The 25,386-nt window shown below is 34.6% G+C and overlaps 1 protein-coding gene across 1 annotated transcript in view; it reads left to right on the top strand.

Annotated features, from left to right (window-relative positions):
- The window catches only part of LOC114339583 (dynein axonemal heavy chain 1-like), a 452,416-nt gene extending 427,283 nt beyond the window's left edge, over window positions 1-25,133 (top strand). The window contains exons 15-18 of the mRNA XM_050660135.1: window positions 4,772-5,021; window positions 11,977-12,107; window positions 12,245-12,350; window positions 24,967-25,133. Of these exons, the coding sequence (XP_050516092.1) occupies window positions 4,772-5,021; window positions 11,977-12,107; window positions 12,245-12,350; window positions 24,967-25,133 (654 nt within the window). The remainder of the gene's footprint in view (window positions 1-4,771; window positions 5,022-11,976; window positions 12,108-12,244; window positions 12,351-24,966) is intronic.
- The last annotated feature ends 253 nt before the right edge of the window (window positions 25,134-25,386 follow it).

Consider the following 25,386-nt stretch of genomic DNA (forward strand, 5'->3'; position numbering starts at 1 on the left):
GAGAGCCATTTCCCATAAGGTTTCTGCGGGTTCCTTTACATATGCTAACCACCAAGCTATAATTTTACAAAAATATGTGGGTCAAAGCCCTGTACAAGTAATCCGTCAAGGAAACATCGGTTGAAAATGCTAACTGTATGTAAATTTCACGTTAGCGCTGATGATGATTGGTAAACCAATCGAAAACCAGTTATGTGATTGTGATGTATCCCTTTTTAGGGATTTTAAATATACAGTACGTAAATCGTTCAGCTGGATATGTTCCTATAATGTATATTCCCTATGGGGAATATACTTGAGATCATTGTGGCAACTGCGCTAACCTGTGTTAGTTGAAACTTCTGTTCGAGTACGAGTTTCTGGTGCAATAGAGCTGTTAGAAGAAATAGAATGAGTGATTTTGAATGCAAGGTAGTCCATAAATAAATCAGAAACAAAGATTATGACTGATGAATTATTATTTTTACTTTAATTTTTAATATACCTTTAATTTAAAAATTAATTTCTAAATTAAACAGACACAGTTTTCCCATTAGGTCAAAAATAGTTCTACTACAATGTCATGTTTTGACGTTTATTTGTGTCACCCGAAATTAATTGTCAATTTTGAGGTTACTGCCCCTTAATGCTAACAAATATAATGCCACAATTATCTTAATATAATACAATGTATGTATTTATGTGTCTAAATATATACAATGTATGTTCCCTATGTCCAGCTGAACGATTTACTGTATCTTTTCCAGCTGTATATCTTTTCTAAAGGATTTTACTGTTTTTTGTATTACATGGTATACAGCCAACTACAAGAAAACTTTTTTCTAGTGGATTTTTAATAAATTATGTTAGTTACATAAATACATTAATTAAAAATTAAAAAATGACTTGTTATTTGAGGAAGGTGGAAAAGTCATATGTATAACATGGTAGTAAAGTGTCTTTTCATCCCTTGAATGATTACTGCCCTCCGCTACGCGTCGGGCAGTAAACTTCATTCTCGGGAGAAACAGTAGCACTTTCCTCCCTTGTTATACAAATAGCTATAATCAACTTGCTCAAGTTTGGTATTTTTTTATATTCTGTTGTTTATTTATAACGTGTATTTTGGTTTTGCGTATGTTCAGATCCAGACCTGCTTTCTTACAGCTTTCAACGACACTATCAAGTAGTACTTACTTACTTTCCGTGTCCGGAACACCAACAACTTTAAATTCTGTATTTCCAATGGTTGGCCACATAGATGGCTCTGTCATTTGCTATAATTAAGTCTTGTTCTGTGCAGGTCTCTCTCATCTCTGTGCATGATAGTAGATGCCGGCTGGTCTGAACCGCGCCACAGTCGCAGGTATCGTCCTCCTGGTATCCCCATTTTTTCAGGTTACTGGCACAACGTGAAACGCCGTTTCTTAGTCTGTTTAGTGCTTTCCAAGTCGGATACGGTAAATTGTGTCCAGCAGCCATTTCCTCCGAGGGAGAAAAATGTGTCGCGGTAGCTGACGCTTGCCATAGGTGTATTCGGCGCGTCTCTGGCGCTTCGGGGATGGATCTTGATGTTTTCAGGAAGCTTTTCCGAGATCTTAGTCTGCTTGGCTGAGTTTGGTGGTCATATAAGGGGTGTCTTCGGTCCGTCTCCTGCTTTTTCCGTTCTACCTCTGACGTGACCTTCCTCCTGATAGGTGGTGGAGCAGTTTCAGCAATGGGGTATACCTCTTCGATAGGTGTCGGTTTCAGGCAACCCGATATTATACGGACCGTTTCATTTAGAGCCACGTCGACGTTCTTTGCGTGAGCAGAGTTTGCCCATACTGGTGCTCCAAACTCCGCGGCCGAAAAACATAATGCCAAGGCAGAAGTGCGGAGAGTGTGTGGTTGTGCTCCCCATTTTGTATTAGTTAGCTTGCGGATGATATTATTTCTGGCACTTAATTTCTTCTTGACATCTTGACAGTGGTGTCGGTAAGACAGAGTTCTATCCAGACGGACGCAGAGTATTTTGGCGTCTTGTTGTGTTCCAGCATCTGACCACGCCATTCCACCTCCAGCGACCTTCGGGCATGCTTGTTTCTCAGGTGGATAGCACATACCTGGGTTTTTGTGGGATTGGGTTTCAGATGGTTTTTATCACAGTATAGAGCTAAGTCTCCCAGGGCATCTGTCAGTTTCACTTCGACTTCATTGAAGGTTCTTCCCTGAGCTGCCACCGCTGTATCATCAGCGTAAATAAATTGCCTTGTTTGTTGGTGTATGGGTTAGTCGTTGGTGTATATGTTGTATAGAATCGGCGCGAGGACACTTCCCTGTGGTAGCCCATTTTTTTGGTCCCTCCACCGACTGTTCTTGGACCGGAGCGTTACGTAGAAGCGTCTATTCTGGAGGAGACATTTCACTAACCTTGTTAGTCGGAAATCCTTTGTAGTTTTGTAGAGTTTTGCGAGTAACCGTAGCCTGTTATTTCCTTCCGTTCAAAACCATCTTCAATATGTTGGGTGAGATTAAGAATTTGACTGCAGCAGCACTTTCCGGGTCTGAATCCTGCTTGTTCTGGAATAATTTTAGTCTCCACATATTCTGCGATCCGGTTCAGTATCATTCTTTCAAAGGCCTTGAAAAGGTGGCACAAGAGAGACACAGGTCTAAAACTCTTTGTATCCGCCGGATCCTTCCCTGGTTTTAAGAGGGCTACCACTCTAGCTTTTCTCCAGATTTTGGGGATTTGTAATGTACGGATGCAGCAATTCATCATTTTTACGAGCCACTCTACGGTTTTTAGTCCAAAGTTCTTTATTTGCTCTGTTCGTATGTCGTCCAGGCCAGCCGCTTTATTATCTTTCATTTGATGGATCGCGCCTCTTATCTTCTCTAGACAAAAAGAGGTACCTAGAACATCTCTTTCTTCGTCGATATTCCGTTGAGCTCTCACCTTGTTCTTTCTTGATGTCGTCTTACCGTTCATTATCAGATGATGGGATATCTGATCGGGTGTGACTTCTGTCATGTTGACTGCCGGAGCAGCGGGATCGTTGCCAAGATTCCGAATCAGCTTCCAGGCACGTCTGCTGTTTTGTTTCATGTCCAGACTCGTGACCAGCTTGCACCACCTTTCCGTTCTGTTGGCGGATATCGCATGTAACATTTCCTCCCCAGCCTGTATTGTCGCTTCCGAGAAAGGGTCTTCTTCATATAGCTGTTCGCATCTTTTAAGTAGGGGTTTAGATTCTTCATTGAGCCCCGCTATGTACTCAGTTCGACAACCTCTAGGGATAAATTTCCGTGATACTTGCTTTACGATTTCTACAAATTTATCGTATGAATCAGGGCAAGGTTCCAGCCGGGAAACTTCTTGATCCAATGTTTCAGAGAATTTTTCCCATTTTGCTTTAGTAAAGTTGAACCTTCTCTTGAAAGGAACAATTTCGTATCTGATTGCCGCGTTGGAAAGACAAATTATTGGTCTGTGCTGTGTCTTTGGGAGGGCGCTTCCAACGATTTTTGTCACCTGGTCTCCAATTCTGTCGCTGACAAATATATTGTCTGGGTTGTAACCTCTGCGCCATCTTCCGCTGTTGAACGACGCAGGCTGCTTTGGATCGTGAATAAGTTTTAGGTTCATGCTTTCAGCCCATTTTTCTAGTTCTTCGCCATTGGAATCTGTTTCGTTGTAACCCCACGCGACACTGTGACAGTTGAAGTCACCCAGTTCGAATTTGATTTGCTGTGATTAAAAGTTATTCGGTTCCTCAAAAGCAAAGTCAGCGTTTGGTGGTTTGTAGATTGACGTTACTGTACAGGAGTTTATCTCCACTGTGAGGATCTCGATGTCATTTTGATCTGTTAGAGATGTGGATGCTACGTCGATATCTGGTCTGACGAAGACTGCGCTACCATATTGGTCGTGTGGCCTCTCCAGTATGAGCTTCATACCCCGAATCCTTGGTCTGCGGCTTGCAGTACCTCTATGGATTTCTTGAACCAGTAGAACATCGACACCATGTTCTCTGCACATATTAGACAATAGGTCTTCTTTATCTGCTGATAGTCCTTCAATATTAATTGAGGTCGTCATCAAAAATGGCCTTGATAAAGACCGTTTTGATTTTGATTGCATCTGTGTTGTTGGTGCACCGGTGTTGAAAGGATTAGCCGACATTACTCGTTTCCAGGGGACGCCCGATTGTATTCACAAGTGATCACAATCTACGTGGAGGCTCCTTTCATGTCCCCCATCAAGTAGTGTTTGCAGATCTGCTTGAGTATAAGCTAGGAGTACTATGTCCTCCGCATATCGCAAATTATTGATTACTTCACCGTTCCCAACCATTCCTTCTTGTTTTTCTGAAAGTGAATCTCTGAAAATTCTTTCGGGGTAAATATTGAGAAGCATGGGCGACAAGAGGCATCCCTGCCGTATTCCTCTTTTAATATTAAGGCCCTGCGATTTCAAGCCATCTACTAAAACTGATGCTGTTTGATTCCAATACAAAATTTGCAATTACGCAAACGTCCCTGCCTCTGTTGTGAGTGGCGCACATCATTGTTGTTGATACACGGTGTATATCCTGAAGAGATTCCTGGGCTATAACTATATTTAACATTTCCTGCTTTCCGACAAATGTTTTAATACTATTATGTACCTATTCTGTTCGGTTAAATAAGTATTAGAGTGACATCGAGATACCATAATATCATTCTTATAATGAAAAATAAACATACGAGAACATAATATTCGATTTATATAGTACATGTAGGATTGTAGGATATTTATTTATTTCAGTCTGTCGCACTCCGTTTCTTAAAAGAAGTTGAGGATTTTGATGTCTCTGAAAGCATTCTACAAGGAATTGTCATGACGTTCCAATATATGCATGCCAGCGTAGTTGAAGCTAGTGAAAGGTTTAAACAAGAGCTTTCACGCCATAACTACGTCACGCCTACGTCATATCTGGAACTTTTATCCAGCTACACGGAATTGATGAACAAAAAGAAGGGATCTCTTACGGAAGGTGTCGGCAGATTAAAAACAGGTTTGTCTAAAGAGTAGTTTCTTATTTTTTTAGAAATATTTTCTATATCTTCTATATCCATTTCTTTTAGTTAATTTAGTGCTTTGACCATTCATTTACTCTTTGATATTATTTTCCGTACTAACCCATTAAAGACCAGCGTCCTATTTATAGATCTATCAGCTAATTTGTTCTAAAATAGCATTGGTTTATTTACTACTTATTCACAAGTTAACTAAACATCAGTTATTTTTCAAATGTCACTCTTAGACATTTATTTCGTTTGGCCATTCTATTTTAGAAACATCTACCAAAACAATGGGGAATAAATAAGTCAAAACATTTTATTATGCTGACAACGCAATAATACTAGTCACAGATGAAGATAGTCTACAACGAATATTCCACAGATTCAGTGGTAAAAGAATTTCATATGATGATCTCAAACACACATACACACTCGTACAACCCCAGCCCGGGGTCATATGTGTTCCAATGGAACAGTGGAAGCCACATGCCAGAAGATCAAACCAGTCACAATCCGTAATGGAGTGGTACCTATCTCACCTCCAAGCTATATCACCACCCTTTTTCATAGAAAGACATACCGAATGGGCAGTCATTGTACTTGACGTTACTTTGGATGCCCTGGGTAATCGGACAACCTCTGCATTACTTCATATGGTTAAGCCCCTACTTTTAGGGGTAGCTAGAAGAGCTGTTCTTCCTATTAATGACTTAAGTTAATTCCTTACTTGACTTTTGACTTATATCCTAAAAAATAGGTGTTTCGGGCATCAAGGTACCGACCTCCATCATCAGGTGGATGTCTCGCTGTCTATCCCGTGTGTGCTCGGTCACTCAGCCGCCGAATTGGCAAAATAAATTTTGTTCTCCTCGACGGCTGAGCGTCCGAAAAGTGTGACGATCAAGCCCACGTCTGTCGGTACGTGACCTCGATGCTCAACGTCTGCGACTATGGTACATTTGACCTACCTGCAGGGTATTTAGTACCTGAAGGGCGACGTCTGTGTTTGCAGTTTTTATAAACATAAAAACATAAACATAACAAAGTTTTTATAAATTTTTTTATAAATTAACAAAGTATTTGTTTGTTGCCTCATCTACGTTACATCACAGTGGTGATGTCAGACTGCTGTACTGTAACAGATTGTCCAGGAACCAAAGCTTTTCACCTCGCAATTTTTACAGAATTGAATCGATTTGCTTGAAAATTTAAGAATAAGTAGTGGAGAGTCCAAGGATCAAAATCTATATGATGCCGAAAGGCGCTTTTGCCATGGGGGTCATTGCCACCCCATCTCGGGAGTGGAAATTTTTTATTATATTTTGACCGCAGAAGTTGACGAAATCATTCATTCTAAGCAAAAAATGTATATTTTTTTAATAAAATTAATAGTTTTCGATTTATTTGCTGTCGAAACTGTTAGATTTATATTGAAAAAATCAATGTTTTTCGATAATACCCATTTACGATTCACTCAATTTTTGCCGTAGTAAATAATTTTTCAACCCAAATTCTTGGGAGTTAAATTATTTACAATGTCATGTTGAAACATTTTTCCGTATCTCTGATGCTAATCTTTATATTCTAAAGAAAATGGCATTTTTTACCAAATTACAAAAATTCTTATTCAATTTTAACTCCAGTTTATTAAAAACTAATCATTCTAAGCCAGTTAAACTTCTAGAATCTATTAATTATACATAAATAACGACGAATTAATAACGCCAATGACTAAAAACACCGCTAACTTACATTATTATGCTTCCAATTGGATTTCTCCAACTTTTTTATTTTTTATCTTAGAAAGTTTGGTTAAAAAGAGTTTTGTAGGTTTTTACAAGATCTATAAGCCTATTAATATTAAATATTTCTAAAATCCTCAGTGGCAGAAAGAGGTGACTTTGAAAATGTTGGTAAAGGTGGTTTTTGCATGTTATTACAAGTTTATTTGTCAATAGCTCACTCAATTTTTGTCGTAGAAAAAATGTTTGCAAACCGGATTCTTGGGAATTAAATAAGCTACAATTTCATATTTAAACATTTTCCGTATCTTTGATGCTAATCTTCCTATTCTGAACAAATGGCCATTTTTTTCCAAACTACACAAATTCGTTATTCGCTTTTAACTCCATTTTTTAAAAACTGATCATTTCAAGCCGTTAAAACATCTAGAACCTATTAATACATAAATAAAGAAGACCAAATAAGGTTAAAGACTAATTTTAATTAGGGTGGTGATTAGGAGGTTGCTTCCGATCACTTTTTCGCTGAAAAAAATAGGGACTGACATTCTTTTCATTATAAGTCACTTAATTTTTGAACTAGAGACTTTTTTTTTATTTCTGGAGATAGATATTTTTAAATACTTTAAATTAGTTTAAACAAGTTATTCTCGAAAAATGCATAGTTTTCCCGTCTTTTGACTTTGAAACTACAATATTTAGCATTTGACGAAGAAGAGCTAACATATAATAAAGTATAGCTCGATTACTATTGGTCTTAAAGAAAACTTAAACAAAACGGTTTTGTTTATTTTTTTAAAAGGTACATTTTTGTTAAGAAAAGTTGTTTTTGGATAAAACGAAAACTTTTGTAGTTATTAGCAGAAAACATTAAAAACATTGATTTTTTCGATATAAAACTAACACTTTCGATAGAGAATAAATCGAAAACTTTTGTGGTCAAAACATACAAAAAAATTTCCACCCCCGAAATGGGGTGGCAACCACCCCCATAGTAAAAGCGCCTTTTGTCATGATATAGATTTTGATCCTTGGACTATCCACTACTTATTCTCAAATTTTCAAACAAATCGATTTATTCTGTAAAAATTGCGATGTTTTGTCCTATTTGAAGCTTTATTACTTGGTCTAAGAAGGTTATTACGTTTGACTATCCCGTGGTTATCTTAATTTTTGATTCTTAAGAGTTTTCTCTATATCCAGCTAACGGTGGTCTGGGCTGTCTATGAACCGTTCTTTGGTTTTTGTCATAGTAAGTCAATTCTCATAATAATCTTGCTCGGCTGGTTCATGATATTGTTGAATATTTCATGTGTTCTTCCGTCTATCATTCTCAGGACTCTATTTTGTTGCGTATATCCAAATACGTATCTTAACGGAACATATCCAGTTATATTCAGAGCCTCCCTGTTCATGTGGTTGTGGATGGTCTGTATTTTTTTCTTGCTGATTTTACATGTGTGCCCGCTGCGGCTGAGGTATATGTTAGTGTGGGAAAAATTATAAAATTTGCCATCCTAATCTTTGTCTTAAATCTCAGTTTGCTCTTTCGGCCTATTAGCGATGAGAGTTGACTCCTAAATTCTTTAGCTTTATTGACCATTTGTTTCAATTGTTCTGTAAAGGTCAGCCTTTTGTCCAACATTACGGTACATTACGGTCACGTATTTGGCTTGATTTGAACATATAATTTGAGTATCAAATAAGGATAATACCTACCACATTTGTTCTGCCTGTTCTTTTTTGCTAAATGGCGGCCTGTGTTTGATGATCTCAATTCAATGTTTCTTTTTCACGTGCCGTATCAAAATTATCCAACGTTGGCGATTACCATTGAGAAGGCTTTAGATCTTCTGCACTATGGAATTTTCCTGCATACGTACACTTTTGCGGCTCTCTATTTTGCCTTTAACAGTTGTACTATTCTATATCGCTTTCTCCTCATTAATTATATGTTCTAGATCAGCGGTTCTCAATCTGTGGTACATGTACCACTGGTGGTACATTTCATTATTTGAGGTGGTACTCAAAACAGCCAAAATCAGCACCACTATTGGCACAATTATAGTTAATTAGATCACCTAGCTAGATAGGTATTTTAGTTAGGTGGTACCAAAAATAATAAAAAGTATTTGGTGGTACCTGACTCAAAAAGATTGAGAACCGCTGTTCTAGATAAAACATTTTCCGATGTTTAACAGTCTTTAGCAGTTCTCGGTCTTTGTTGACCCTCCTTAGTATTTCCTTAATAGCTTTTCGTGCTCTCCAATGTATCTTCAGCATCTCCATAAAAATCCACATTTCCAGTGGTTCTATTCTGTTCAAGATCGATACTTTCAGTGTCCACACTTCTTCATACAAAAGTACAGACCAAATATAGCAGTTCACCATTATAGCAGTCTAGATATTTCTAACTCAATGTTTATTTGTAAAAAATTTAATAAAGGAGCCCACAGAAACTTTATGGAAAATGGCTCTCTGTCAAATGCTCTGAAACTTTGGATTCTGGTAGTCCCTAATGTGTAGAACAAAAGACTCAATGGCCCCTTAGCTTCAAAAAATCGTGATTTTACCATATAAGCCTCTGGGGTTATATGTACAGTGAGGACATTTGAGTTGGAACATATTCATTTTCTCGAGATTGGGCGACTCTGGAGATAAATCTCGAAAGAGGTCGATTTTTATTTTTAAATTAGAATTTTTTCGCATATATATCATACTAATGACGTCATCCATCTGGGAATGACACAATCGATGATTTTTTTAAATGGGAATAGGGGTCGTGTGATAGCTCATTCGCAAGATTATTCAATTCTCTATTCACTAATATAAACACTAACATAATTATTTATACAAGGTGCAAAAACAAAGTTTTTAAATTAAATTAATTGAGACAAAAAGAAGATTGTATATAATTTATTTAAATCGAAGTACATTTTACTGTTTTCCGAAAATAGTAACAAATGTTCATTTGATAAACAAATATTTTTTTCGATTAAATTCAATATTAAAACTGTCACCCATCTGCCTCTTAGCAGTTTAAACATTTAATTTAAGCAAAAAGTAATGTTTATTTTTCAAACTAATATTTTTTTCTGTTTTCTGACAGCAGTAAAATGTATTTTGCATTAAATAAATTACATACGTTCTTCTTTTTGTCTCAATTAATACAATTAAGAAAATTTTTTGGGCACCCTGTATAAATAGTTATGCTAATGTTTATATTAGTGGAACGAGAATTGAATAACCTTTCAAATGAGCTATCACACGACCCCTATTCTCATTTAAAAAAATCATAGATTACGTAATCACGCCCTTATGGATGACGTCAATAGTATGATATATTATGCCAAAAAATTAAGCCTTAAAAATAAAAATCGACCTCTTTCGGGATTTATCTCCAGAGTGGCCCGTTCTCGAGATAATGAATTTATTCCAAGTCAAACGACCTCACTGTACATACAACTTATTAGGCCAGGATAATAAGACAAAAATATACCCTGTTCGTGACACTTCAGCAGCCAGGGTACCGAAGCGTTTTTTCGACAGGTAATATCTATAGGAACAAATTATAACTATTTCCTGCGTAGGATCTGGCGGCCATTTTTATTTATAAACAATTAACTGTCAAAAATGGCATTTTCCCCCTTTTTTTCAAATCAACGGAAAACAGTGAAAGTCTTCATTTTTTTGTACAAATATCTTCGAGATTATGGAAAAAGCTTTAAAATCACGTATTACAAAGTTTGATATACTCATTTATTGTTAACATAATTGCGACAAAAGGTCGGAATTGCAAAAAAAAATATTTTCTCAATAACTGTTGTAAAAACTAGTGTACAGCTTTGAAATTTTTGTCAAATGAGGGATCTTTGGTGCTTAATATGTAATAAAAATTTCAAAGCGATTCATTCTATTGTTTCAATTTTATTCAAATTGTTTATCCCAGAGAGCATTTTATTTGCAATAACATAAGTCAGAAAAGAATGACCTTAGAACCATTCCACAGGTGTCAAATGAAAAAACATGAGCTACATTTTCAACATGGTTTAAAAAAGTGAGTAAAAAATGCATTTATTAGTAATACATAATTATGCAAAAGTGTCGTCAATTTTTCTTTATAAACTTTTTGAATAATTTTTTTCATAAAAATTAACTTTTTTACCCTGTTTTAAGTGCACAACTACCAAGTAATGTTATCTATATCATAATTGATAAAAAATTGTAATAAATATGTATAATTCCTTATGTAACAAAATAAAAATTTATAAGGAACGATTTACGATACTTTTGCATAATTATTTATTACTAATAGATGCATTTCTTATTCACTTTTTTTAAACTAAGTTGAAAACATAGCTCATGATCTTTCATTTTACACCTGTGGAATAGTCCTAACTTCATTTTCTTCTGACTTATGTTATTGCAAAAAAAATGCTCTCTGGGATAAACAATTTGAATAAAATTTAAACAATTTAATAAATGCTTTGAAATTTTTATCACATATTAAGCACTAAAGAACCCTTATTTGACAAAAATTTCAAAGCTGTACACTAATTTTTACAACAGTTATTGCGAAAATAATTTTTTTTGCAATTCCGAACTTTTTTCGCAATTATATTAACAATAAATGAGTATATTAAACTTTGTGATACGTCAATTTTAAGCTCTTTCCATAATCTCGAAGATATTTGTACTAAAAAAACCATAAGTTTCCCTGTTTTCCATTGATTTAAAAAAAAAATGAAAAATGTCATTTTTTACACTTAATTGTTTATAAATAAAAATGGTCGCCAGATCCTACGCAGTAAATAGTTATAATTTGCTATTATAGGTATTACCTGTCGAAAAAACGCTTCAGTACCCTGGCTGTTCAAGTATCATGGAAAAAACCTTATTACCTTGGACATAAAGTATGTACATATGTTAAAACCATGATTTTTTGGAGCTAGGGGCCTATCGTGTCTTTTGTTCTACACATCAAGCACTACCAGAACCCAAAGTTTCAGAGCATTTGACAGAGAGCCATTTCCCATAAGGTTTCTGCATGGTCCTTTCAAGCAGCTTTTAAATGGTCAATTACTGTATAGTTTACACTAAATGTTAAACTATGGTGATGTTAAATGTTGAAGATTTTAAAACAAGAAGTTATTTATCGAATGTATTCTAGATAGTATACTTTTTTCAAAAATATTTTTATTGACAGGTTTAGGTAAGCTTCAAACTACTGCAGAAGAAGTTAAAATATTGCAAAGTCAACTTAAGGAATTGAAACCACTTCTTGAAGAAGCTGCTCGAGATGCTGATATAATGATAACTAAAATTGCTGCAGACACGGTAAGTTATATCTATATCTACGGTAATATGGGTACACCCTAAAAGTTTTTGAAAGCAAAAAATATCATTTATTCTAGTTAGGTATTATTTGATATTATTATCTAATACTGGTCAATAAATTATTTATTTCTACTTAGGTTATTGCTGAAGAAACCAAAGAAATTGTCGAAAAAGAAGAACAGGCGGCAGCTGAAAAAGCATATGAAACACAAAATATTGCTGAGGATGCCCAAAGGGATTTAGGTAAGAAGATATATAATAATATAACCATGTAATATACGTGACCATATTTTAATGAGAGATATTTTTGTACTTGCTCCTTGTTCATTATCATCATCAACCCATACACGTCCACTGCTGGACATAGGTCTCCCTTAGCTCTTTCCATCTGTCTCTGTTTTGTGCGGCTTGCATCCAGTTGCCGACAATACGCTTCAGATCGTCAGCCCATCTGGTTGGTGGTCGTCCTCTGCTCCGTAGTGCTTCTTCTCGTGGCCTCCACTCGACAATACCTTTTGTCTATCGGTTGTCTGACAATTTGGCGATATGTCCTGCCCAATTCGTATGTTTTTCGACAGCGTCTCTTGTTTTTGTTCTACGGCGTATTTCTTAGTTTGGGATTCGATCTCTCAGGGAGACACCCAACATCTGATCCTCTATAGCTCTCTGAGTTGCGCCAAGCTTGTTCACTACCTTTTTTGTGAGCGTTAATATTTCTGTTCCATAGGTGAGTACAGGCGTCACATACTGGTCAAAGATTTCCCTTTTGAGGCATATGGGTAAGTCCGATTTAAATACATAGTTTAGTTTACCAAACGCTGCCCATGCTAATCTTATGGGACGTGGGAGCTCGAATGTCTACCGAATTTCATGTTCCAAGTACTTATAAGATTCAAGCTGCTCAATATACATTCCATCAACAACAATATTCCGACTTAGTACCAGATTAGTCATTATTTGCATCTTTTTGATGTTATACTTTAGTCTGACCTCTAAGGAAGCGTGATATAATTTGTTCAATATTATTATTGCATCATCCATACGATCGGCTATAAGGACGATGTTATCTGCGAATCCCAAATGACTGAGCTTTTTTCCATTTATATGATACCATATTCCTTAAGATCTGCCTTCCTAAAAGTGTGTTCTAAAAAGGTTGTGAAGAGCTCTGTTGAGATGGTGTCTCCTTTCCGTACTCCTCGCTGTATACAGAATTTATTTGTTTTGTGTTCATATAGTCTTAGCTGTTGCCTTTTGGTAGATATATTTGATCATGTTAGTGTAGCGATGGTAGGCTTTATCATCCTTATCAATGGTGCTACAATACGCATAATTACAGCTGTAGATGCAGCACCCTTTCCATAAGGTTATTGTGCCAGTAAGGCCTATCCACTACCAACCGTTGCTAGTTTTCTGCATCAAGGGGCCTAATGCAAGAAGAAAAAGGAGAAGTTTTTAACTTATGTATACAAAACTTATTTATTATCTTATTATTTATACAAAATAGCTGCAAAGCCCGAACTGCTTTTGTAAAAATGAAAAACGTACTTTGCAGTCACGATCTTAGAATAGAATAGAAATATGCTTTATTGTCATGAAAAATTGTACAATTTTATCGACAAAGCTTATAAAAAGTCAAGAAAACAAAACAATAACAATCCAATTTACTAAAATTACATAAATCGTCAATATATTTACAATAATAACAATAATAATGAAGTTAAACAGAAGTAATCAATTGCAAAATTTAAGTAAATTGCAAATGCATAGTCTACCTAGTAATTAATAAGTTTAAAAGTTAAGCTGCTGCATATGACACCCAAATATAAACAAACAAAAAATGATAATAAAAATACTACTTGTGCAAAGGGTACTGTAATTTCTTAGTTATTGATTAAGAAAATCTTCTACTGAATAATATGGTCTTTCAGATAGGTAGGCTTTTGTCAGTTTACGGAATTTGGGGAAAGATGCTGCAGATTTAAGTTGTAGAGGGAGATGGTTGTAAAGTTTTTTTGCGGAATATAATATAGATTTCTTTACTAACTCAGAGGACGGGGTCGGCATATAGACGTCAAACGTAGAGTTTCTCGTGAAGTAGTCATGATTAGGTCTTGGTGGAAAGACATGTAGATGTTTACGAATTAAGCAAACAGTTTCTAAAATATACAAAGATGGAAGGGTTAAAATTCTGTGATCTTTGAAGTAACTTCTGCAATGTGTTGTTCTTCTGAGGCCAAACAGGTATCTAATTGCTCTTTTTTGTAATTTGAAAATATCTTCGAATTGGGCAGCTGTACCAGAACCCCAAAAAGGAAGACCATAACGAAGATGTGACTCGAACAAAGAAAAATATGTTATTTTGGAAGATGCTAAATTGAGTTCATTCGAAACAGATCTTATAGCATAGCAAGCTGAGGATAGTTTCTTCCTTAACAAATCGATATGGTAGGACCATTTAAGGTTGCTGTCTAAAAAAATACCAAGAAATTTTACAGAATCAACGGTACTGATCTGGCTGTTATTAAGAGGTAAGGGTTGAAGGACTCCTTTATAAGACAATGCTACTGTTTTATCTACGTTAAACGAGAGTAAATTAGAGTCAGACCAGGTTTTTATTGTAAGTAGATCAGAAGTTATAGTAGCATGAAGAGTTGCAATATTTGAGTTGCTTCAAGTGATACTGGTATCATCAGCAAAAAGAAAGACTTTTCCATCGATTTTTAAACTAGTGATGCCATTAATAAAGATAAGGAAAAGTAGAGGACCCAATACTGCACCTTGAGGTACCCCACATACAATGTTTTTGAGACTAGAGTCTGTATCATTTGCTCTAACCAGTTGTTTCCTATCATCCAAGTAAGATTGGAATTAATCTAAAGAAATACTTTGAATTCCGTAGAAATTTAGTTTTCGTATCAAAATGTTATGATTTACACAATCAAAAGCTTTGGCGTAGTCACAAAAAACGGTGGCAGTGTGAAGATTATTGTTCAGTGCTTGATAAACCTCATGTAGTACAGAAAAGATGGCATCAGTGGTGCATTTATTATTTAAAAAGCCGAACTGATTTTGTGATAAAATATTGTTTTCAACTAGAAAGTAGGGATGGCGGTTTTTGACAAAACACCGGTTTTCGGTTATACCGGTTTTTTGCTTACGGTTTAACCTGGCGGTTATAACCGGCCAAAAAAACGGTTTTTGGAAAAACCGGTTTTCGGTTTTTTTAATCCAATAGGTTACAAAGTTACATTTACAATACACTTTAGTTTGCGATATCCATTCGACTCGATATCAATGTGATCAAAATTAGTACTATCGAAAGGACATGTATTACTTTTAACACGTATGTATATTTTAACTCATTTAATACTTCCCGTATGAGTGTATCGTTTTGAAAACGTAGCGAAATTCTTGAATATTCGTATTCGTAATCAGTAATTCGATATTCATAGTCAGAGCATTATTTTTGGTAATCAGAAAAAGTAATTCACCCACTTTCAATGTCAAGAGTTAAGTGTGAAAATAGATGATGTTTGCGCCTAATTCAACCAGCTCACTTCTTATGTAAATATTATGATAGTGTAGGAAACAGAGGTTGAACCTTGCAAAATGGACACAAGTCCGGTTTTATTTTTTTTCTGGCATATCAAGGGGTGCTTATTATAAGACTAACTTTTTCTGAAAAAATTTCGCCCCGGAACCCCCCTTTTCACCCCTTTAAAGGGGGTAATTTATGGTTTTTGCAGAACGTAGCCCTTCCTGTACCTTTTACAAAAAATTTCTTTTATAGAAATATGAAGCGGACTATATTTTCTACGATTTATTTCCGACAGCATCTCTCTATCATCCACCGTTTAGCAAGGGTGGCGCCCCAAATTTGACAAGTTTTTAAAAAAGATGTTTTTAAAAATATATATTTTTCCCTAACTGTAACGGAAATTAAAAAGAAATGCTGCGGAGATTATTCACAAATAGATGATTGATTTTTTGGTATAAGTTTCACTTACGGGTAATTACCATTTTTTTAATTACAGTGTGTTACATTTTAAAAAACCCCTTTTTATACCATCTGAACCGTTTATGCTAGAGTAAAAAGACTTTCAGCGATTACCCATGTACTGGTGTTATTTACAAATTTGTATAATGCACCCCCATTTTTTCCCCGGAACTACCCAAAAAAAGAAGAATTAATAAATAAAGTGATTTTCTTGGAATCCTTTACACACAATGCCCTTCATTAATATGCTTCATATATCATTTTGTGCAAGTTATTATTACCCATGCATGGACACTAAAAGCGATTTCCTAGTGCAAGCCCTGTAGCCAAAAACAATAAATAAAATGGGGGGTTGAAAATTTTTTTTTGTTTTTTGCTTTTTGATCCATATGGACATATGCTTCATCAATAGTGCTTTTCAAAAATATATATGGTTATTGCAACATCCCTGCGCAAACCACCCCTATCCTTGAAAATATACTGCAGAAACTACCCCTATACCTTATCCAGCATGTTTTACGATTTTCTCATTACCTATTCATTTTTTTTAAACAAAACTTATACAAGGTTAAAGACCACTATTTACTCTAAAAATTAGGTCCTACTCATTTTTTTCGTTTAAGCAACCGTTACGGCACAGTGGCGCCGTAAACCTCATATATGCTTTGACGGGCTCCAGTTTTTGTTTATTTTCTCGTCATCTGTTTGTTTTATTGATAAAGTACTTATGTAAAATAAAACAACACAGTGTAACCTACAAATCATGACCTATGCACATTTTACATTCTTTGCTCCCCAAAGCTACAGTGGTGGCCCAAAATAAATTTTTTCATATTTTCGCCACCTACACGGATTTTATTGCGTTAATGCTACCTTAATAGCACAATATTCACCCCTAAGTGGTCGCTAAGCAGTGGCGGATCCAGGGAGGGGTGATGGGGGCGATCACCCCCACCCCTCTCAAACCAAGTGATATTATATTTGAAGATTATAAAAATATTCATTTATTTTTATAGAAATACTTATATTATATTAATATTATTTTTATAAGAATGACTTTTTATGCTTTAGCGACAGTGGCGGATCCAGAATCGTTAAGAGGGGGTGCCAATTGGTTAAATTTCTATAAAAATAAATGAATATTTTTATAATCTTTGAATATAATATCACTTGGTTTGAGAGGGGGGGAGGTGATCACCCCCATCACCCCTCGCTGGATCCACCACTGCGTAGCGACCACCTAAGGGTAAATATTGTGCTGTTAAGGTAGCATTAATGCAATAAAATGCATGTAGGTGGCGAAAATATGCAAAAATTTATTTTGGGCCACCACTGTGGCTTTGGGGAGCAAAGAATGTAAAATGTGCATAAGTCATAATTTGTAGGTTACACTGTGTTGTTTTATTTTGCATAAGTACTTTATCAATAAAACGAATAGATGACGAAAAAAAAAAAATAAAAACTGGAGCCCGCCAAAGCATATATGAGGTTTACGGCGCCACTGTGCCGTAACGGTTGCTTATACGAAAAAATGAGTAGGACATAATTTTTAGAGTAAATAGTGGTCTTTAACCTTGTATAAGTTTTGTTTTGAAAAGAATACATAGGTAATGAGAAAATCGTAAAAACATGCTCGCCAAGGGATAGGGGTAGTTTCTGCAGTATATTTTCAAGGATAGGGGTGGTTTTCGCAGAGATGTTGCAATAACCATATATATTTTTGAAAAGCACTATTGATGAAGCATATGCCCATATGGATCAAAAAGCAAAAAACAAAAAAAAATTTTCAACCCCCTAGTTTATTTATTTTTTTTTGCTACAGGGGTTGCACTAGGAAATTGCTTTTGATGTCCATGCATGGGTAATAATAACGTCCACAAAATGATATATGAAGCATATTAATAAAGGGCATTGTGTGTGAAGGATTCCAAGAATCTCAATTTATTTATTAATTTCTCTTTTTTTTGGGGTGGTTCCGGGGAAAAAATGGGGGTGCATTATACAAATTTATAAATAGTACCAGTACATGGGTAATCGCTAAAAGTCTTTTTACTCTAGAATAAACGGTTCAGATGGTATAAAAAGAGGTTTTTTAAAATGTAACACCCTGTAATTAAAAAAAGGACAATTACCCTTAAGTGAAACCTATACCAAAAAATCAGTCAATTATTTGTGAATAATTGCCGCAGGATTTCTTCTTAATTTCCGTTACAGTTACGGAAAAATATATTTCTTTTAAAAACATCTTTTTTAAAAACTTGTCAACTTTAGGGCGCCACCCCTGCTAAACGGTGGATGATAGAGAGATTGTGTTGGAAATAAATCGTAGAAAATATAGTCCTCTTCATATTTCTATAAAAGAAATTTTTTGTAAAAGTTACAGGAAGGGCTACGTTCCGCAAAAACCACAAATTACCCCCTTTAAAGGGGTGAAAAGCGAGGTTCCGGGGCGAAATTTTTTCAGAAAAAGTTAGTCTTATAATAAGCACCCCTTGATATACCAGAAAAAAAATAAAACCGGACTTGTGTCCATTTTGCAAGGTTCAACCTTTGTTTCCTACACTATGATTACAAATACCTTTTCAAGAAAATATTATAATAAAACTTAATAATTGTTTCTGGCTGATGTGAGATTACACTTTCAGTATACTTCTGTATTTTATAAAATAAAATAAAATTTGAATTATGGTTTGGTTTGGATTAATTACCAGAGAATAATAATTATGATTGGGATCCAAAATATTACCTAACCTAATCCTAATCGCCGTAAAAACCTAATAACCGGTTTTTACTTTAAAAATAAAAAACCGGTTATAACCGGGACAAAAAAACAACCGGTAAAACCGGTTAGTGCGAAGTAAAAAAACCGGTTTTAGGTTTAAACCGGTAGGTTTTTCCCATCCCTACTAGAAAGGACATAAGTCGGGCTTTTATGAGTCTCTCAGTAATTTTGGAGAGTACCGGTAGTAGTGCAATAGGTCTATAATTGCAGGTATTAGATATTTCACCACCCTTATGAAGAGGAATAATGATGGCTGTCTTCACGCACTCTGGAAATTTACCTTTCTCAAAGGAATCATTAATTAGTGAGATGAGGACTTCTAACACATTTTCGGGAGATTAGAAAAAATTTTTATCGATAGACCATCAGTACTACAGGAGGATTTGCTTTTGATACTATTGATTGTTTGGATCAGTTCAGATTTATCGACTGGTTTTATAAAGAATGAATTCGAGACCTTTCTTGAATTAGGGAGATAAGCAATGGGATCTTGTTGTGGCAAAATAGTTGATGTAATATTTTTACTCACATTAACAAAGTATTCATTTAGATTTTCAGGGTCTGGAAGGGAAATTGTTTTAGCAGTGTGGGTTTTATTTCGAAGATCGTTTATTATCGACCAAGTTTCTTTTGCAACACTTTTTGAGCTTCCCAAACGGTTATGGTAGTAGTCTTTTTTAGCTGATTTTATAAGTTTAAGATAGGTTGCCCTGTACTTGGTGATATATTCAGTGATAGAGACGTTGGTAGTAAATTTCCTGATATAGACAAGAGAACGCATATTCTTGGAAGATATTCGGATACCTTTAGTAGTCCAGGGTTTGCGATGTTTTGGCTTAATTGCAATTAAAGGAAATGCTTTATTGAAGATACAGACAAGCTTATCCAAAAAAGCACTGAAATTATTATCCACGTCCATAGCAGGAAAGCGCCACTCAGAGGTTAAGCATAAATTTTGGAAATTACGAAAGTTCCGGGTGGAAAAAATCCTGCCTAAACGTCGGGTTTTCGAGGAGGGTTTGCTCAAGATATTAAACTTCGTATAAACTGCTTCATGATCAGATAGTCCAGCATTAATAATTGTAGAGTGGACATCAAGGGGTGAAAAATATGAGACGGTATAATCAATTATGGTAGATGAAGTTTTTGTAATCCTTGTAGGAGAATCAACGTGCATTGTTAGACCATACGATTCAAATATGTTGACCAAGGATATTTGTGTAGCACTAGCAGCAGCATAATCAATGTTAAAGTCCCCGCATAAAATTTTTCTACTTTTATGGGGCAGGTCATCTAACAAATTTAGCAGGTTCTGAAAAAATAGTTCCACGGAAGAGTTAGGTGATCTATAAATGCAAATAATATAAAGATTAAGATTCTTATTGTAAATTAACGAAAACTCGAAGAAGGCTTCACTTAGCAGAAAGTCATATTTTGTTACCGAAGAAAAATCATTGCTCGTAGATAGAATTAGGGTGCCTCCGTAAGCTGAGCTTGGACGATCATACCTAGCAATTGTGGTGTATTTTTCTACAAAAGTTAGTATCGTCCTACTAGTTAGAATGACATATTGCTATATCTTTCCTGTTCTACTGTATGGAGTAAAAGCGTGGACTCTAACCGAGGCTATGCCTAAACGCTTGACAGCCTTTGAAATGTGGGTATTCAGACGACTACTAAAAATAAGCTGGGTCGACAGAGTAAGTGCTCTTTTACATAGTAGGAATTTTGACCGTACGATGGTTCAAATTTACATAGTGGCTCGCCCTTCTCCGAACGTTTCAAGCTGTGAAGGGAGAAATATTCCATATGATTGCTCGAGCCACTATGTAGATTTTAACCATCGCACGGTTAAAATTCTTATAGTGTGAAACAGCGCTTACAAATGTGGAGGTCCTTAGACGGCTGAACCAAACAACACAACTGGTCAATATACTAAAAAGACGCAGCTGGAAAACTTCGGTCACAGTATGAGACACCTTGATAACTATGATCTTTTACATTTGATCATTCAGGGACAGATCCAAGATAAACGCAGTCCTGGTAGAAGAAGCATATCATGGTTGAAAATTTTAAGGCAATGGTATGGAAAATTGACTACATCGTTATTCAGAGCTGCTGTCAATAAAGTCACGATAGCGAATATGGTAGCGAACATGTTATCTAACGATCAATAACGGCCATGAAACTAGAAGAAGAAGAAGCTACTATACTACAGTAAAATGTTACATTTTTTAAGCCGTCCCTTGCATTTGTTAGAGGAGTCAATTTTGTTCCTTTAATTTGTAGGGGGGATCAGTAGAAGCTTAAGTTCAAGATTTTGGGGTTGCCACTCTTGTCCCCCGGCCACCATCTTGGAAATGGTGTGCAAAGGTGTTTCGCGCTATATCTCGTAAACTACCAACCCTACGGAAAATCTAATTAAACATAAAATGTAGCAAATTAAATTTTCTACAATTTTATTTCTATTACCTTTTATCTTCAAGTGACCAACAAAAAAGATATAAACAAAAATATGTAACAATGTTTTAACAAGTTTCTTTTTGGAGGTTATAACTTTTTTTCAGTTCATTTTAAAATAAAATAACATTATAGCAATGTTTTAGAGGGTTTTTCAGCGAACAATTTCCACTATAAATTTGTTTAATTATATTTATTTATATAGGTTTTACGGCGCTCCAAATTTGACCAGATTCTCGAACGCTCATAGGAATATAATAAAAATAAAAGTTAGGCTTACTTTTCTATCTACACCTATATATTTTTTATTCATACAATTTATTATGATTTTAACATTCCTATGCTATTATTAATCTGTTTTTGACCTTTCTCCCCACTATAAAACTTATAACCCTAAGCATATATAGAAACGGCCCAAGAAGTTCTTTGAGGACAAATTCTCCGGTTCAGAAGAAGAATGACGCAACCGCATATTGCAAAATTCTTAAGAAGAGCAAAAAACGAATTTTTGATATCAAAATCATAAAGTATGATCAAAATTAGCCATTCACCACACCGTGCTCAGGATCTCGAGATATAAGCTTTTTTGGGGTATGCCGCTTGTTTATGAAGTAACATAACTTTTTTCTATTGTATATTTTGACTTAAAATTTTCCAAAAAACTTCTTCATGAATTATTTTAATTGTTGTGTTCAATAAAATTATAAACTAAAAAGTTTGTCACTCAACTTTTTTAAGTAAACATGAAACTAACGAAATATGATGAAAAATGTTTAAAAACTAACAACTTCTATTTTAATGTGTTTAAATATTTAGGATAAATTCCATTGTTAGCTACATTTTTCAAAGATTACAGAGTAAAATTTTCAAAAGAAAATATTTACAGCGACCAAAGATACAGCGAGATCAATTTGAAAAATCATCAAAATTGATTTTCGGCATTTTTGTATAAAATTTGATTTTTGAACATGTTTCACCAAATCTAGATAAAAATAAACTTCATATTCGGATTCAGCGACCTCGAAAACATAAAAATAGACCAAAATTGGTCATTTACCTTAAATTTGATTTTCGTGGTCGGCATAACGATTGCTGCCGCTCGACTAATCTACAGTGAGCACGTTAACGTTGGAATAAATTCATTTTCTCGAGAATGGATGATTTTGGAAAAAAATCCCGAAACAGGTCAATTTTTATTTTTAAATTACGACTTTTTGGCATATATATCATGCTAGTGACGTCACCCATCTGGGCGTGATGACGTCATCGATGATTTTTTAAATGAGAATAGGGGTCGTGTGATAGCTCATTTGAAAGGAAATTCAATTCTCTATTCAGTAATATAAACATTAATATAATTATTTATACAGGTTGTCCAAAAAAAAAAAATTTGGATTAAATTTATTGACATAAAAAGAAGAAAGTATGTAATTCATTTAGTTCAAAATACATTTTACTGCTCTCAGAAAACTGAAAAAAATGTTTATTTGAAAAATAATCATTGCTTTTCGCTTAAATTAAATGTTCAAACTGTCACGAGGCTGGTGGGTGGCGGCTTTAATATTGAATTTGAGCAAAAAGCAATATTTATTTGCCAAATAAACATTTTTTACTCCCTGTTAACAGGACACCCTGTATAAATAATTATGTTAATGTTTATATTACTGAATAGAGAATTTAATTACCTTTCAAAGGAGCTATCACATGACCCCTATTCTTATTTAAAAAAATCATCGATGACGTCATCACGCCCAGATGGGTGACGTCACTTGTATGATATATGTGCCAATAAGTCGTAATTTTAAAATAAAATTTGACCTATTTTGGGATTTTTTTCCAAAATCGTCCATTCTCGAGAAAATTAATTTATTCCAACCTTTACGTGCTCTCTGTATAGATAGTAAAGTATTTTTTTTTTATTGTATTCCTATGAGAATTCAAGAATCTGAGCAAGATTGGAGCGCTGTAAAACCTAGATAATAAATAAAATTAAATAACTTTATAATGAAAATTGTTCATTGAAAAATCCTCTACAAAATCGCTATGATGTTATTTTAAACTGCTCGTCAAAAGTTAGGGATATATCAAATTATGCTGATTTTCATAGTTGATTTTTTCGCCAATGAACGGATTCCGCTATTTTTTTCTATTTTAGATTTTTCTTTAGTATTTACAAAGTTGTGCAAAGGTTTACTCAAACTTATGTTTTGTACTTATACCGGGTGGAAGAAAAGAAATGTTTCTCTTATGTTAAGTTTGAGACACCCTCTGCAGGGAGAACGAGGTACAAATGTGAGTATACATAAAAAGCATATATTGTAGTCTTATGTTTTGTGAACATGTTGTCGTTTGAATGTCCCTGATATATTTAGAAACAAAAAAAATAGACGATTTTGTAATTTAACATGTGTTTTAACACAAACAAAGACGAAACAAAAGTTTGAGACACCTTGTAGGGAGAAAAAGGCACAAAGGTGAGTATACCTCGATATTATGTTATAGTCTCATATTTTGTGAATATTTTGTTTTTTTAATTTCTCTGATATCTTTAATAACAAAGAAACTAGACGGTATTACTCTTTAATATGTTTTTCTATGTTTCACATGTGTGATGTGGCGCAAGTCGTCAGTTAAAACACATATTAAAGAGTAATACCGTCTAGTTTCTTTGTTATTAAAGATATCAGAGAAATTAAAAACATAAAATATTCATAAAATATGAGACTACAACATAATATCGAGGTATACTCACCTTTGTGCCCTTTTCTCGATACAAGGTGTCTCAAACTTTTGTTTCGGTTGAAACACATGTTAAGTTACAAAACCGTCTATTTTTTTGTTTCTAAAGATATCAGGGACATTTAAAAAACAAAATATTCACAAAACATAAGACTACAATACCATTTCGATGCATACTCTTATTTGTACCTCGTTTTCTCCACAGGGCATCTCAAACTTAACATAAGAAAAACATTTCTTTTCCTCCACCCGATATAAGTGCAAAAAAAAGTTTGAGTAAACCTTTGCATAACTGTGTAAATACTAAAGAAAAATCTAAAATAATATTAAAAAAATTAGCGGAATCCGCTAATCTGTTTACGAAAAAATCTACTATGAAAATTCAGCAGAATTTTCCATATTTTAACTTTTGACGAGCAGTTTATTGTGAAATGAACGGAAAAAAGTTATAACCTCTTACAAAAGGGAACTTCTTACAAAATTTTATCATATTTTTATTTATAACTTTTTTGTTGGCAACTTGACGATAAAAAGTAATAGATACAATATTGTAGAAAATTTAATTTGCTATATTTTATGTGTAATAAAATTTTCTGTAGGATTGCTAGTTTAGAAGATACAGCGCGGAAGCCCTTTACACCTTTTTTCCAATATGGCGGCCGGGGGACAAGGGCAGCGACCCCAAAAACTTGAACTTAACCCCCCTACACATTAAAAAAATAAAATTGACTCCTTTTAGAAATGCAACCTAAATGTAACATTTTAATGGACTACTAATAATATTTCGATAATAAAAGTAATATTTTGTTTATCCTACAATTTTTAAATTCTTTAAAAGATTTGATAAATCGTAACTAATGCTCTTGATTTTATTTCAGATGAAGCATTGCCAGCTTTATTAGCCGCTGAAGCCAGTTTGAAAGCCTTAAATAAAAATGACATTATTGAAGTAAGATCGATGAAAAGACCACCAGCTGGTGTAGTTTACGTCATTGAAGCTATTTGTATAGTAAAGAATATTAAACCAAACAAAGTAAGTAGATAAATAAATAGTTATTGTTTTTAAAAACTACACTTTGATGACAATGAGTTTAACCCTCGCAAGGCGGTGCGGGGTGAAGCTGCACCCCAGTCCTCGTTTTTCTCACCTATCTTTTTTAATCAATATTTTTGATATTTGTCCATTTTTTTATTCGCTTTCAATTCAATTCTAAACGCATTCCACCCATTACAGTATTTAAAACTCTTTGCGTTGCGTGTTTTTTTTTTAGAAAAATGAATGTAGATTGAAAATGATA

Source organism: Diabrotica virgifera, chromosome 9 (assembly GCF_917563875.1).
Source record: "Diabrotica virgifera virgifera chromosome 9, PGI_DIABVI_V3a".
In the NCBI taxonomy this organism is placed as follows: domain Eukaryota; kingdom Metazoa; phylum Arthropoda; class Insecta; order Coleoptera; family Chrysomelidae; genus Diabrotica; species Diabrotica virgifera.